The sequence below is a fragment of the Symphodus melops genome, assembly GCF_947650265.1.
Source record: "Symphodus melops genome assembly, chromosome: 1".
Lineage (NCBI taxonomy): Eukaryota > Metazoa > Chordata > Actinopteri > Labriformes > Labridae > Symphodus > Symphodus melops.
In genome coordinates, this window is record NC_136691.1 from 45023215 (window position 1) to 45039345 (window position 16131).

Genomic DNA, 16131 nt, shown 5'->3' on the forward strand with positions numbered 1-16131 from the left:
AAACATCATCCTAGCAGCACACACTGGATGCTATAGTGTGAAAATGCACCATAATCCAAATGTAGACTTCAGATGAGCCGGGCTGTCTCACTTAAAGGCCACTTCTCTCCTTCCCTTAATACATCTGCAATCATACGGTTTTACTCTAATCTCTCTCTGCCTTGAAGCTGCTTTAGGAGACTCTGTCCCTGCTTGCATGAAAGAGAAGTTGCTGTTGTTGCTCCAATCTCTTGTAATATTAAATGGTGCTGCTGATGGAGGGGCGTTGCTGCTGCATGTGGTCTCCTTTCCCTGGGCAAACATGGCAGGGCAGGTCAGGACTCTGCCCTACAAGCCGCATTTCTCCTCCTTCCTCACTTCACCTCGTTTTTCCCCGACGCTGATAGTACATGAGAACATCCAAAGGAAAACCTACAGTATTTCTTTCAAAATAAGGGGATTAAAAAAAAAAAGATTTCTTTAAATCATAAGATACTTTTCTCTAGACTAAATTTAACTTGAAAATACAATGTGATGAAATCTAATTATTAAAGGCTGTACTGGTCACAAAAGGCAGGAGACCATTGATTTAGTAAATATATCTTCCTGCTGGCTGATTCCACCTATTCATCTAACATATCTATACACAACTTATCTTTTCATTATATCCCAATTAAGATTGTAAAAGCAGGTGCATAATTAATTATGTATGTAATTAATAAACCTCATGTCATCTTTTTGTCAGGACCTGGAGCCAAGACATTTCTCAATAACCAACTATACAAGCAGGGATACAGATGACATCCTCTTGTACAGTTCTGAGGTAGTCTGCATCTTCTTCTGTCCCCTACTTTTGGTTTGGTAGATTCAGACTTTCTAACAAAGATGCTTCTGATGAAAAGACTGAAAAACTATTTAAATGACATTTAACCATGGGTATCACCATCCAGATGTCTTATCTACATTTAATTATGTTGGCCTCAAAAGAAGAAGAACAAAGCTACTGTTTCCTTCATTGTCTTCCAGGTGCATTTCCATTCTTCACCCCTACGCTATCTCCATGTTTTTCTTCCTCCATTACCTCACTGTCTCAGAGCAGGGGCAGAGCATCGCCCTCACACAAACACTCCCACATCCTCACAATCCACCTCTTATGTCTCCTTGTGCTGGGACAGACCTTGCCTCCCTGGCAGAGCATAAAAGAAAGTTTAAACCACGAGAGCAGGATGACATTTTCAACCCCCCCCTCCCCCCCTCCCCCAAGTAGAGGAATCATCTGTAGTAGGAAGAGGCATCCGATTAGCTGCGTGGGGACCAGGGGGCTTCAGTTTCCAGTTTCCGTGCCAGGCTGCGGCCCTCGATCGAGACAACATGGCCCTGACATACGCAGCGGGGTGCAGAGCGCGAGGATTCTCACGCACGCAGGCACATTCCCATACAAAGCAACGGGCTTAGTACAAGACGACGAGAGAAAAGACAGGGCTTTGGCTGACGTGGGTGGATGTCTGGTCCCATCTTTTCGAAGATTTACTTTTTCCACCGTGCAGCTTTTGATCCGGCGCTGCCCCGTCTTTTCGAGGACACCGTTTGACTGACAGGAGAGCCTTATACGAGGCTGGTGTCTGACTTTGAAATAACGATTGTGATTACCAAACAAAAATCAATGTAACCCCTAAAGTATGCTTTCCTCTCACTTCCCCTCCTCTCTACTTCTTTCTTTTCTCTTTCTTTTCTTCCTTCACTCTCTCCCTCTCTCATCTGAAGTCTCCAGGGCTCCTTTCTTCTCTCTTTAAATAGAGGCCCGAGCTGTGAAGTCTAATAATGGTCATTTGGCCTCCCATTCAAAGCTGGGTAATTCGGCCCAGGGACGGCTCACTTTGAGCCACATGACACAAGGAGCTTCCCAGTGACCATGGCAACGAGCGCAGTGGGATCCTGGGCGCCTCCAAAACGCCATGAAATGTGGTGAAGCAGTGATTTAGGAGAGGGACTTTTTTTTTTTGTTGTTGGGGGGGGGTGTTGAAGTTGGTGGCTGGATGAAAGGTTGACAGAGGGAAAGAGACATAAGAAAGCGAAAAAAGAAAGAGAGAGAAAAGGAAGGAGAGAGAGAGAGAGAGAGAGAGAGAGAGACAGAGAGAGAGAGACAGAGACAGAGACAGAGAGAGAGAGACAGAGACAGAGACAGAGAGAGAGAGACAGAGAGAGAGAGACAGAGAGAGAGAGACAGAGACAGAGAGAGAGAGACAGAGACAGAGAGAGAGAGACAGAGAGAGAGAGACAGAGACAGAGAGAGAGAGAGAGAGACAGAGACAGAGACAGAGAGAGAGAGACAGAGAGAGAGAGACAGAGAGAGAGAGACAGAGACAGAAACAGAGACAGAGACAGAGAGAGAGAGAGAGAGAGACCACCTCCTGGACACAGTGGAAACCTTTCCCGACACCCCGCCAGGAAGAACGGACAAGATAATATCAGCAAGTTGAGGCGTACACAAACATGAAAGGAGAGCCTGAGAGGCAGGCACCCCCCCCCCCCCCCCCCCTCCTCGTGCTCCAAGCTTCACAGTCTTTTCTCTTCTCTCCCTGCTGCTCCTCCTCTCTTCTTCAGTTTCTCTTTCTATCCCTCCCTCCATGCTGCGGTGCTCTTAAAGTGTTTGTTCAGAATGTTTGGGGCAAGGGGCAGAAGGAGAGGAAGCTAAAGAGTTAGCTTGTGGATGTTACCCCTTCAACCCCTCTTCTCACTGTGCAAATTCAGCTGGGCAGATAATTGCTTAATTTTTGTAAACCACCCCCCCCCCCCCTCCCACACACACACATCTTGTTTTGCTTCTTGAACATTTATTTGGAAGCTAAAAACGTTTTTGCGTCGTACAAAAATGTAGCAAAGACTGTGAAATGTAATTTATTATCAAATAAATGATGTTTGTGAAATCATCAATTTCACAAACAAAACTTAAAAAAATGGGGGAATGGAAGTGTAAACTCTGACATGCTCATAGGTTCATGAAATTACCAGGTCAGCCTCTAGTTTACTTCAGAGCACACAGCCAAATATTGACTTCCAGTTTTGTGAAATAATGTAAGCCCTATTATTTTAGTACAATCATTGGGAAAATTGTCTTATCAATACGCTGCATCTGTATGGCTCTGCAGTGAAAAGATTTCTTTCAAAAATCTCTTGGAAGAAAAACAACAACAAAAAAACTAACTAACAAACGAGCTTCAAAAGGTATGGAACAAAAGCTACCGTAGCAAATCTATCACTATTACGGCCTCGCCGCAATCTAACAAAACACTCTGTAGACCGCAGAGTGAAACACTAAAGCAATCCTCCTCCCTTCTGTTATCAAGGCTCTCTCTTTTACTCAGGTCTCTGCAGAGAGAGAAGAAGGAGGCATGAAAAATGAAAGCTGTGAGTGAGAGTGATGAGAGAGACGCAGTGAGTCATTCAGCCGTCTGCATCAAAACACCAGCTGATCTGCCAGCCTTCTACTTCTTCTTTTTTCCAGGCTGATAAACAGTGTGGAAGCTAATACGACTCGTGTACACGCACACCAACAAAACCATCCAACGAATCAGACAGAAATCCTCTCGGTGAACATGCTGTCTCAGAAGTGATCTGAAAACAAGGCCAAGATGTAGCCGGTTGAATCCAGCATTGAAGTTTCTCTACAACAAGCTCTTTGGCTTGACACCCTCCTGGCATTGCCGTGGCCTCAGGACGACCTCGAGCACGCACCTGAGTGTGTAGGACAGCTAACCTGGCCGCAGGCTCGGAGCCAGTCGCCCTCCCGCAGTATCACACTCATCTGTCTGTTGCCATTTCTTCCTTTTCATGCGTTTCTCTCTTTTCTTCAGACGCACACTCACACCTTTCTCTGCAGGCAGCCCTTGTGTGCTTTCTATATCCCTGTCATTCCTCTCTTACACAACCCTACACCCTCTCTACAGCTCCGGCTGAGATGCCAGACACTGTTAGAGTCCAAAAGCCACTTAGCACTAAGACGCAGCAGCTGTTAGCTCTGGCCTGCTCGCCCATAGAGCCAACTGAGGAGGACTGTAGCTGAAAGAGACTGAGACACACTTCTTTGCTGTTCACATTGTTCCATGGCAACTGCAGTTTTAGGATAGTGTTTGTATATGTGTCAAAGACAAAGCTTCCCACACAGGATATACTTTATATGGTTGTTTGCCTCTGGCAAAAACTTTAAAGTAGTTAGTTTTATTTCTGGAAGGACATGTCAATAAAGACCGTGATACTTTTCGGTGTTATTTTTAAGTGCTTTGTAGCGGCCAGTCTTAGGGACCAGTTGTGCTCCGCGGCGATGAGATGTTGTCTTTGGCTGGATTTAAAGGTGGAACTGATCATGGTTCAGAGCTGGTCGAGGGCAGTGCCAGGCCACACACACAAGCACATACCAGGGAGTTTTACATGCTATGCCAGCCAAGAGGCCTGCGTTACACAAGCTGCAGGGCTGTGTGGGAGGATGGGTTGCATTTTTCTGTCTATGAGCGTACAAAAAAAAAAAAAAAAAAAAAAAAAGTTGTACCAAGCGAGACACAAATCCCAGCCACCCACTTACAAAACCAGACATATTTGCCTTCGTCATCTTCTTGAGAACCCAAACCTCCAACCTCTGTCCCTTCCCTCTGTCCTCAGACTCCCATCTTTTCTTTATTTCTGCCACCATTCCACCCCTTCACCTTTCCTCCTCAAGTAGTCCGGGTTATGGGGCTGATGTCATGAGAGCCTGAGAGGGATGAAAGGAGGAAAAGCCGACAAGCTGAGTCCCTTTGAGGCTGTTGGACTGACACGGCGGTACTTGAAAGAAGAGATATCTCCCTGGCACAGCGACAAAGACTCCGACAAGCCTCGGCCACCAATAAAAGCCAGTGTCATGATTTCATGTTCCAGAGGCGCTGCCAAAAACTCCAACGTATGCGTGTGTGTAGGATGTTGAAAAGAAGGGAGGGTGGCCAGCTCTGACAAAACAAGGCAGTGGTGAGGAAATGACAGCCAATAAAAAAATGCTATTGACTGAAAAAAAAACAAAAAAAAACTGAATTGAGGTATGCAGGATTAACATTTACAAACATCTCAGATGAAGCGCACACTTTATAAGCTTTATCATAAGATAACTCTGTCCACATCAAACCAGGACACCTTGCAGTATCATCATTATAAGACACCATAACCCAGATGACACAGCCACTTTAAATAGTTAGCTACAGTAGGAACTCTTTTTCCCACGCTTTTCCTGCCGTTTGGAGAGAGGTTCTGCTGTCTCACACAGAAGTCAGCAGTTTAACAGTCCTGCAGCTCTTACAGGAACCTACAGGAACCAGAGAGGAAGGGCAGGAAAAAACTGTGTACATATATATGACTCACCAGCCCTTTGGTGAGGTGCACACATGGACTTCTGAGGCTGACATTGACTGACCTTTTTTTCCTCCACTTCCTCTACTGCTTATATTTGCTGATTTCACAGCATCTGCCCCGTAACAGATGGGCAGGGCTTGAAATGCAGGAGATTTAAAAGGTACAACAATTTAAACAATTTAGAAGCAACTTCACAGATGTTTCTCAATCTAACCCAAAACAATAGTATGTGAAAATGACGGTACATCAAACTTATTAGATTGTCATGTGTGACAGAGGGAGCCGTCACAAACCTATTCTGGATCTCACAGGGATTCATATGTAGACCGCACAGAGACTGCCAACAACTAGTGATGTTAAGATCAAAACTTTTGGTTTCTGAAACTGATCTGACATCTGGGCTTTGGGTATCTGCTGATACTGATACTGATCTGAGCTGACCTGATCCGCTCTCAAACCAGTGATAAATAAGTCACCTGTATTCCTCACTGTCAGGGCGAGACTGGGAACCATTCATGTGTAATCCAGTACCAGGTTTTACTGACTAAATAAATAAATAAAAACTGACTAAATTGTTATCACAATCTGCCAAATAATCTGTGAAGCCTGCATCACTCATATTCTGCTCTCACCGTGAACGCTCCAAACAATGACTACGAGCTGCACTGTATGTGCAAAGCAGCCTAAACTGTGAAGTCCCATGCTGTCCATGGATTGTTAATGTTGCTTGCATTGGCAGTGAAGCTTATAATTGTTTACGTCCATTAACTTTGCAAAGTGTTCTCTCATGTTCTGCTTAGCCTCTACAGGATAGAACTAAAGCGAATAGATCTGCCTCTGCCCTACCTCATTGTTAGCACATAGCTATTCGAGTCAGCATCAGATCGATGCACCCCCCAACAACAACCTGCTTGTGATGCTAGCAGTGGGAGAGTGGGACTATGAAAACAAAAACAGAATACTCAGCAGAGCTGGGTGGTAAGATGCTTTGGCAGACCCAGTCAATATGATTTGGGAACCAAATTGTACATCATATTGCCGTCAACCACAATATGCTCGCTGGCATTCACCTCGGAGTCTTGAAAGTCATCCCTTTGCTTGGTAACGCAGTCAGCTGTATTCAAATGATAACAAACATGTTTGATAAAACAAGGCTTATGACCGGGTCCCTTCATTTAAACAGATAATCAGGTTGAACATTGGTCCTACAGCAAATTTGCTCTTGCACTTGTCTGGATGACCATTTGCACAGAGACCATTCCCTCTTTGCAGACTAATCTAAATAAAGAGGTATTGCTATATGTTGTTCACATTCTGAGCACAGCTTGAAGCATTTTGTTTTCAGAAACGGAATATTTGGACACTGATTGGCGCAAACAACCTTTTTTTCCTCCTACAGTTCTGGGGTTTGTTTGCTTAGCGCTCTTACTGAATGGATACTAAATTGACCAGACAAGACCCCAACACTGTTGGTGACAGAGTGGCATAAAAGTGGAGTGGGCTCTTGGGTTCAGTCAGGGGCCAGTCGGTTAGGGCGGGTAGGGGGGCAGGGGCTGTTGAGCACAAGGCCAAACCAGCTGGGGTGAGTGTGTAAGAGTGGGCACAGTTTCCGGATTGAGGCTGGGCATATTGGCCTGGCTGGTCGGGCAGAGTAAGTGGACTGGCAGGGGGTAAACACTTCACTGTCTGCCCTGGCAAAAATTGTGGTGCCAACGCAAAGCACCCAGCTGTGTTCAGGCCCAGTTGAGGCTCTATCAAGATGCAACAATGGGCTTTCCCTTCTCTAATTATAGTCCTGGCAGAATATAAACAGAGGAAAGATTGGTCAAGAGGCTGGCTGGAAGCCAAAAGGTCACAGATGAAGGTTCCCGCCATCCTCTGTAGATTGTCTCTCTTTCTAAATCTTTGGGAAACAGGTCAGTCAAACTTATTTTTTATTTTTCAAAAGGGCTTATAGGTCCATAGGTAGGAGTGTGGAGTTTTGGTACCCAGGTATCCCATCCTTCTTTGTCATGCATAAAATAGCATATCTTGAAAAAAAAAGGACCTAATAAATCAGGTTCTCAATCATTGCCTTCATTACTTCAAATTGTGTTTATGGACATGGAGTGTTCAGCCCCAACAAAAAAAAGTATCACAAAAACATAAGGTGTGTGACACCTGAAAGAAAAACCATCCTGACCTGATGTCTAACATATACAATAACATCAGTCCTTTACTGTCACTGTCTGAGCCGTTCCAGTACGAAGTCGAACAGGGGTCAATGATGTTGGTGCAATCTATTTTTAACACATTTATTTATAACACATAGCAAAAACATGTCATATAAAAATGTTTAAAAAGTTAGAGAAACTTCATCATCATAAACACCTCCTCTTCAAATCAAGGACATCTATCATTTATGTGTTGTTTTTTTCTTTGCCATCCCAGGCATTCTGCTTACATGATAATTATAGTTAATGGTAATAGCACTGGAGCTTGAATAGAGCTTTTTCTATTCTTCTGACTACACAAAGCGCTTTTCACACCTACCCATCCACACACTGATGACATCCACTGCTATCTAAAGTGACCATCAGAAGTAAGTGCTACGTTTATAGCTGCTGATCAATACAGCGGGAGCATCGGGGTGTCTTTCCCAAGGACTCATCAGACACGTCGCTGCAGGAGCTGTGGTAAGTAGTAAGCAACAAGTTCAACCATTATAGTTTCCCTGGTTTGGAACTGTTAACTGCTTCCCATATTTGAACAAAAGTTAGTGAAGCCATCAATGATGTATTCTTAGCTACGGTCAGAAGGAGTGCTGAATATTAGGTCAGCTTTCAGATCTCAGCATAAATATGCACCAGCAAGCTAGCAGCAACCATCACCAAAGAAGTGCACCATTAACATGTCTATACAGCACAAGGGCTCCTTTAATTATGAATGGCTGCTCTCTTTCTGTCACTGGGCATGCACAGGATAAATGAGACACCCCCCCCCCCCCCCCCCCTCCCCTTCCTCTTCATCCTCAGGGAATGTTGGTACATTCCATTAAGAGGAACACTTAATTAAAGCATGATAAAATACCACACGGAGACTCCAGAGGGGTTTGGGGACTGCAGGGAGGGAGGAGGGGCGGGACAGGCAGGCGGTGAGAGACGAGAGGAGAAAAGAGTAAGCAATGGGAAGTAAGACTCAAAACAAAATCCTCCTTCCACGAATTGTCTCTGTGACCACAAAAAGATCAAAGATTCATTTTGAAAAGAGCTTCATTAAGTCAGGAAGTCGTCTTTAAGTTGGATGTAGCAAAGGGGACTTTTTTATAGACACCAGACATTAATGCTGCTGGTTCATGGAGCCACACATTACACGCCAAAACATTAAACAGTATGTCCTGCTGTGCTTGTGTGTTGTATCCTTCAAGATCTTCTACGACATCATTTACAGGCAAATATGAATTCTCTGATTGGTCATTTAAGTTGGCTCCCCACTTAAATTGTCAAAAATGTAACTTTCTTAACCTCTAATCCAGTAACAAATATGTTAACTTCAATTGCAGGTCTTCAGTTATTTTCATTTACAATCAACTGAAGTTCAAACTGAGCTAATCATGCTCACGCACAGTCTACATACAACTTTATCTCCACTTTTCTAGATGGAAACACTGCCAAAGAGACGCTGTCTGTTCACTCTGCTCGACTACATGCTTACACAAGAAAGAGCTGAGAAGGCCTAATAACTGGGGCCACAGCCAGTCTATGGCTACAGCCTTGGTTAGTGGTGGGTGGCTGCATTACAACTCAAGTACTAAATGTGACTGTCAATGAGGACCCACATAAAACATTAATCATTTGTTTAACCGACGAGTCATTCTGGTCCCATCTCGTACGGATGTTGACTTTTAGTCGTCTGGTCGTCTAGTCTCACAAGTACTCTAAGGTGTCACTATGACTAACATATGCTTGTAAAGATACCAAGAGGCTCGAACATTTTATGTCAAGACTCAGTTCACCAACAATGGCACCTCAATGCATGTCAGGCATCCAGCTCATGCAATACTTTCTCATGTGGATGTAAAATGATGCTTGGTGTGGTGCGTGATTCTCACTGTTCTTCAATCTATACTAACTGTGTAGTTTTATGAAAATGATTATGAAATGACCTGCGCAAGTGAATTACCAGCTGTAATTCTTCATAAACTGGGACTTGGATTTAAAAAAAACTTGAAAAAGTAATTAACCATCTTTTTACCTTTCCCAGCACGGTGAGACAACTGGGGTCCAGCTCTGGCTGCTCCAGCTTCACCACTCCGACCCAGCCATACTCATACAGGTCCTCCTCATCATTGTTGTTACATAGTCCCAAAGGATGCATCTGAGAGGGAGACAACAGAAATGTGTAAGTAAACATATCACAAGGAAGATTTTCGGAATAACTGAAAAAGGAAACAAAAACCACTCAAACATGAATGATTTAACAACAACTGGAAAAACTTATTTTTTGACTGATCAATTAAAATCGTGTATTAATTGCCACAGGGAAGTTTGTTTTACGTTTTAAAAGGGACTCGACTTTGTTTTTTTCTATCATTACTTTTACTTGTCAAGTCACAGTAGCGTCTGAAGTTCCTAATAAAGAGAAAGAACAAGAAACAGTGCGTCAAATCTTTCAGAAGAACATGAAACGCTGCCCCACACGATGCGAGAGGTTCTTGGCATCTTTGGCTTATGGATTTGCTACCCCCTGGCTTCGACCCCACAACCTCTCCTTGTGTGAAGGAGAAGCATAACTTATAATCCAGCCGTCATCTGTTTTCATGATGAAAAGTAAGAGTTTAAGAGCATTAGATGTCACCAAAGGATTCGCTGTGTGCGGCAAAAGCACGCAGGATCTCAAGATGGAGTGAAGCCTTCCACCAGACCTCTCGAAGAAGAAAAGAAGCAGATAAGCAAAACGGGGGATTAATGTGCTTTCATGGAACGCCTGACAAGGCAGTTTTCTCAGCATTTCTACTTAAGGAACAGTGGGTTAAGTCTGCTTCCACAATTTCTGTTGCAAACAACAAAGAGTGGTGGTAGTGATGTTGTGTTTGAACACACTCGCACAAATACCAGGTACATTGAATCTTCAGTTATTAAATTAACCAGAGGATGCAAAACAATCTATGTCTTTCAGACTACCTTGTGTTGTCCTGTCATTCGATTTAAGGCCACTTAATTGGCCCAGATCTTTGTGCCAAAAGGTTTTCCAGAGCAACTGCGTAGACAACCGATCAGCTCTCCTGACTCACTCACTGCCCCCCCCCCCCCAAAAAAGAGGTAGCAGCCTTTTTAATTGATATCTAAAAGCCTTTATCTCAAAGCACTATCATCATTTTACTTGACTGTAGGAAGACGGTAAAACTTTTTATTAGGATGAAATAATGATCTGCTCAAACATGGTTGGATTAAAAGTGTAACGAGGCAAAGTCTCAAAATCCTGGACAAATTCCCCTGCCTGGCAACAGTGCAAAGACAAGCTCCTGTATTAGCATTAGAACTGGGCCAATCTGACCTGTAGGCCACTGATCCTATTAACCCAATGACCACGGCACCTTACTCAGCCAGCACTGTGGCGCCAATACCATGGCAGCTCTCGCCCCCGGGCCACTGCTGATGACCCCAGATACCCTTCCTTGTGTTGACCCCTGACCTTTGAACCACACTTCATCCCGTTGGGAGCAGGTTAGTCGTGCAGCAAGCCAATTGAAAAAATATTCAGAAGCTGCCTCGTCACTTCAGTGCCACAAGGCAGGAGGGGCGGGGGGGGGGGGGGGGTGAGGGGGGGGGGGGGGGGGGAGTCCCCTGACCTGAGGGACTTTTTGGGAAGAAGCAGCTCAGGTGGACTGTGGAAGAATCATGGAATGTAGACGACGTGTGCCGCCATGGAGCTCCACAGTGTGGCATCTTTTCCTCGTGCCTGAGGGAGGAAATGTGATGTCGAAGCACTGCATCCATTTTTGTAGTGCAGAGGAAAAACCCGGACTGCAGATGCAGCTGAGTAAGAGATGTCGCAAGCCTGTATAGTTCTGAACCTTCATTGTGCCTTCCATTTTGCATCACACTTTTAGAACGAGAATGTCCATCCTTGTATCCTCCTCCTCCTCCTCCTCCGGCCTCCCACACATGGAGAACAATTCAAGTGTGAGGAGTCTGAGATCTAATAGTGAAATACAACCCTTGTCCTGTGTTACAAAGTCGATCACTCAGAACTGGCGCGATTGCAGAGGAGGTCACTATGAAGCAAGGCTACCGTGATTCGAAACACATTTTTACAATTCCAAATGATGCAGTTGCCTTGTGTGCCTGGCACTTCATTGACACAGAGCCTTTTTTTTTGTGAACAGAGGAAATAAAGGAGCTGTGTTCTAGCTGACAGTGTGAAAGACACAAATTAGCCGAAGGCCGGCAGCCGAGGTGAAGCATACACATTTGCGATACGAATTTCAAAGCACGCCGCCCCTTTGAACCTCAACGATGTGAAGGGAAAGACAAATATTTTAAAAAAGCACTACTTAGTCATGTATACATTTGACATGGATATACTGACCTGCCCCCTCCCACATATTCCATAAAACAGGAACACTTCTCAAAGACCCATTTGCACGTCACAGTCAGCTAAGGTAACATTTTTGAATTTCATCTGAGATAGCGAATGTGCACGAGGACGGGAGAGGAGCAGAGAAAATCTGTGTGGGAGGGAACAGAAGCAGAGGCTCAATCCGTCTCTGTGCTGCCGAGGACAAGGAAGAGGAGCACTGTGTGATTAGGACCTCTCTCTCCTGCTTGTCCAACAGCTTGGATGGCTGTGCCCCTGAGGTCTTGAACACTGAGCCATTGTGCGTGGGCTCTTGCACTCCAAATGGGGCTGTGTTGTTGTTGTGGACCATGTTGTTATTTTAGAGGCTGGCCATTGCACCATTATCTCTGCCACAGGGATTTTCCTTTTTTTTTTGTCAGATGTTGACGTAGGCGTTGATGGATGAAGGGATGGGGAGTGGAAGGAAAGGGAGCTCGGTTTGGTCGAGAGATGGAGATCTAGTGAAGTGGGTCACAGCTACTGGCTGTTCACACAAAGGAGTAACAAGCACATATGCAAACGTGCCCTCACACACGCACACAAACACCATAACACACAAACTTATAGAGAGCGTCCCCTCTTGTGTCGCATAAGCTAACTTGCCCTGATAGGCTTCAAATCACAGAAGTTCAGCCCACTGGAAACACCCTGATGCCCCACTTTCCTCCACTCCTTTTCTTGGGTTGAAGGGTATCCGGCGCCCCAATAAAGTGCCACAAGGGGGCGGCTCTTGTTCTGCCCTGCCTGTCCTGCCCCTGGGGGAAGCACGGCCTTTCACATGAATATCCTGTTACAGACGCCACACTCTCAATGAAATCCTGGCGAGGATTTGAACTCCGCCTGTTGCTCAAGTTTGTAACCCACCCCCCCCCCCCCCCAAAACCCTGCCCCTTTCAGGAAAAAAAAAAAAAAAACACCTGTAGAGGAAGCTCACATGGGTTAGCTTCCTCTTGGAGGTCAACTCTCTTTTTTTGCACAGCTATTCATTCAAGGTAACGTTGACGAGGTTAAAAATAGTCATCTTTTTCTGAAGTTCTTTGCACTTCATTTTGACTTTTGTATTTTTCTTCCTTCCACTTTGAATAACGGGCCTTTGTGGCTCTCTCCTCTTTTCACGAGTGACCTCACAACAGTTGGTAATGAGATGAAAACAGGGACCGAGTTCTCCAAGCGCCCCCCCCCCCCCTATCTAAAAAGGAAATCAAAATGCAAGTCACACCATACCACGCCATTCTTCTCCGTCTGTCTGTGACAAAATTCGCAGAGCCTTTGATCACCCAACAACCACTTCTTCACCCCCTCCCCCCCCCCCCTTTTTCCTCTCTGCCACTAAATTATTGGTGGCCCTGGTTACAGACCCCTATTACCTCCCCTTCCCCTCCTCCCACACCTCCCGTGCACTCACAGTGCTATTTTGCCGTCACATTAAAGAGCTCTTCTTTTTTTTTCTCTATATGTCCAGTTTTACAAATGTTGTCCTCATTTGCACTTCTGTTCCAACAAGAAACGTAGTAACGGTCTTGATAAGCATGAATAATTTGCAGCTTTGTTTTTCCACTTAATCAAACTTTGAAAATTACTCAGTGACTTTAAAATCTGTTTCACATCTCCAAAAGGCTGCAATTTCACGTGAACAAAACACCAAATCTGTAAAAAAAAAAAAAAATGTTGACAAAGCAGATATTCAAATAAGATCTGATTCTTGTTTTGCACCACAGACCAGGAAAGCCTTGTGAACTTGAGGTAAAATTATGCTCCTCGTGTACAAAAGCTTGCTGAAACATGGAACTCATTGTACTGGGCACTGCAACAAGGCGTGTGGATAAAACACACCAGAGGCTCAAGCATCAAAAAGGCATGAAGGCAGATTGGAGAGTAAAATGTTGCCTGAGCTCAACTGATCAATACAGGCTGCAGATTTAGAACGGAGCTTCAGCACTTTTTTTGTCACGGCATTTAGGTCACTCGGAGGAGGAGTTTCTGTTCTAACAATCAAAGCTGCCTTTTTGTCTGAAGCGTGTGCCAGCCGAAAACAGTTTTGACAAGATGTTCTTTGTGAGGCCGGCTAAATGATTAACCAGGCAGGTTTGTTGTTCACTTGGGTTTTTTTTTTCTTTTTCTCATGAATATTGGAAGAAGGGCTGGCACCTATTTCACATGCACACAAAATGTAGTAGAAAAACATGGGCATGGTGCCACTCCTCACACCCACCTGCTTCCCCTGCACAGTGCGTGTGTTTACGTCTCTCACTGTTTGAGCACAGACATGTCCAAGAGGTCAATGTGCAGCCCCAAACACATCCCAGGTGACTGAGGGAGTAACTGTCCGATTGCCTTGAATTGAATCCATCCGGAAGAGATGCGTTAGCGCCCACTACACTGGGGCAGCTAACCCCACCCCCCCACCCCCCGACCCTGACCTCGTCCAAAACAATTTCCACCAAAACTTTACCCTTCCTCAGCACAGGCTTTCAACCAACCGCTCAATCAGGGGTGGGCTTGTCAACTTCCTGGAATAACACGCCAGTCTTGCCAGGAGAGCTGGTTTGGAGTTGTGACAAGAGCTGTGGGATGGGGTTGATGTGTCACAGGCCACAGAGACCCCTTACACCACCGAATCCCAGACAATTTCACAACACTGAGATCCTAACAGTTTCTGGACTTGCCTTTTTCTGAGCTGGAGATTGTTTGAGGTAGACGCATTTTCATTGTTGGAAATATTCTGGTTGGTTCAGGCTAAAGGAGATACCTGGGAAGGGCATGCAGGAGTGATAGGCGTAGTGCTCCTGTTTAAAGTGGAAGGGTTCTTGGGTAGCGTGATCTTGAAGAGTATGAAGAATATTGTGTATAAAGAAGTGAAACTCCACGCAAGGCAAACAAGGCTGCCCTCACTCACTCGCTGTGTATGGCTGTGAAGATTAATCTGGACTTTAAATGGACTTTGTGATTGGGTCTGACAGAAAAAAAATATGTTCAAAGCCTGGGTCAACTGATTTTGGAGATTTGCGTGTTAAAAAGCAGCCTGCTCGGCCTTTTTCAGACATATTTACCTGAACATTTCTAGAATGATTTATTTGTATAAGTAAAGGGTTGGATACATCTGCTGCTTGTTTCCACACGGACGGTTCACCTTCAAAACTTTGGGACATTTTCCAGAGTCGTGTGTATGTGTGAAAACGTCACAATGAAAGTACATTTATCAGAAGTTTAAATGTGAAAGGGTCTTTAAGTGTCCCCTTGGATTTGTGATTGACTTCAGAACCTTATAACATACTTGAAATAATATATATATATAGCCTCTGTTAGCAGGGACAAGACATCAGGCTGGTAGGCTATACAGGATGTTAAGGTTGAGACATTAACAACCACACAGCGCCCAGGAATCACTCAACCCTTTCACCTCTGTCAGATAATGGATGATAACATGATACAGTATGAATTTTGTTTACTAAAAAAAGTCCTCGCTTTGTGTACTAACTAAGGCTGACTCGTACAGTTTATAGCCCACTGTGGGAGATTCCCAATTCATTCCAATTCAATCAGCACTCTTTCACCATCGGAGGTAAGTCAGAAATATAATAATGTAACTTATGTGTTATATATATTCAGACAGGTGAAGGGACAATTTGCAACTTGCTATAACAGCATGAACTACTCAAGAATGACTAAACCTGTAATTAAAATAATGTGTGATCATTATAATTTGTGATAACTAGTGGTAAATCTGGAATCAGCGTAGAATAATAGTTTATTTAACTATAACAATTACTAAAATGATTCATATATTATCTATACGTTGGTTAATTTTCTGTTTGGAGCTTAATTGTTTCTGAGAAACATTTATTCTTGGTAACATTTATGAAGTCAGGAAAAAAATATACAGAAGACTAATGAGTGGGAAGGTGGATTATGTATCAGGGTCCCAGGAATACAATTTAGTGTGTTGCAATTTATTGTGCATGGATATATTTTACCTGTGTATGGTTTCACAGGCAGCTGGTCTTTGCGTTTGCACTTGCAACTCACCTCTTCCTGTCTCAGTTCAAGTTTTTGTTGGAATAAGAGTAAAACACTTGGGAGATAGATCACACACTGCTTGCTAGCCGGTGGAAGTTTAAACACAACCCAAAAGTCAGACTTGGCAACAAACAATTAATCAAAAGTTGTACATTTAAA

General features: G+C 44.2%; 1 protein-coding gene across 1 annotated transcript in view; it reads right to left on the minus strand.

Annotated features, from left to right (window-relative positions):
- znrf3 (zinc and ring finger 3) overlaps window positions 1-16131 on the minus strand; it is a 63994-nt gene that overhangs the window by 19654 nt on the left and 28209 nt on the right. Inside the window, exon 2 of the mRNA XM_079371368.1 lies at window positions 9589-9711. Coding sequence (XP_079227494.1) covers window positions 9589-9711 — 123 coding nt within the window. The remainder of the gene's footprint in view (window positions 1-9588; window positions 9712-16131) is intronic.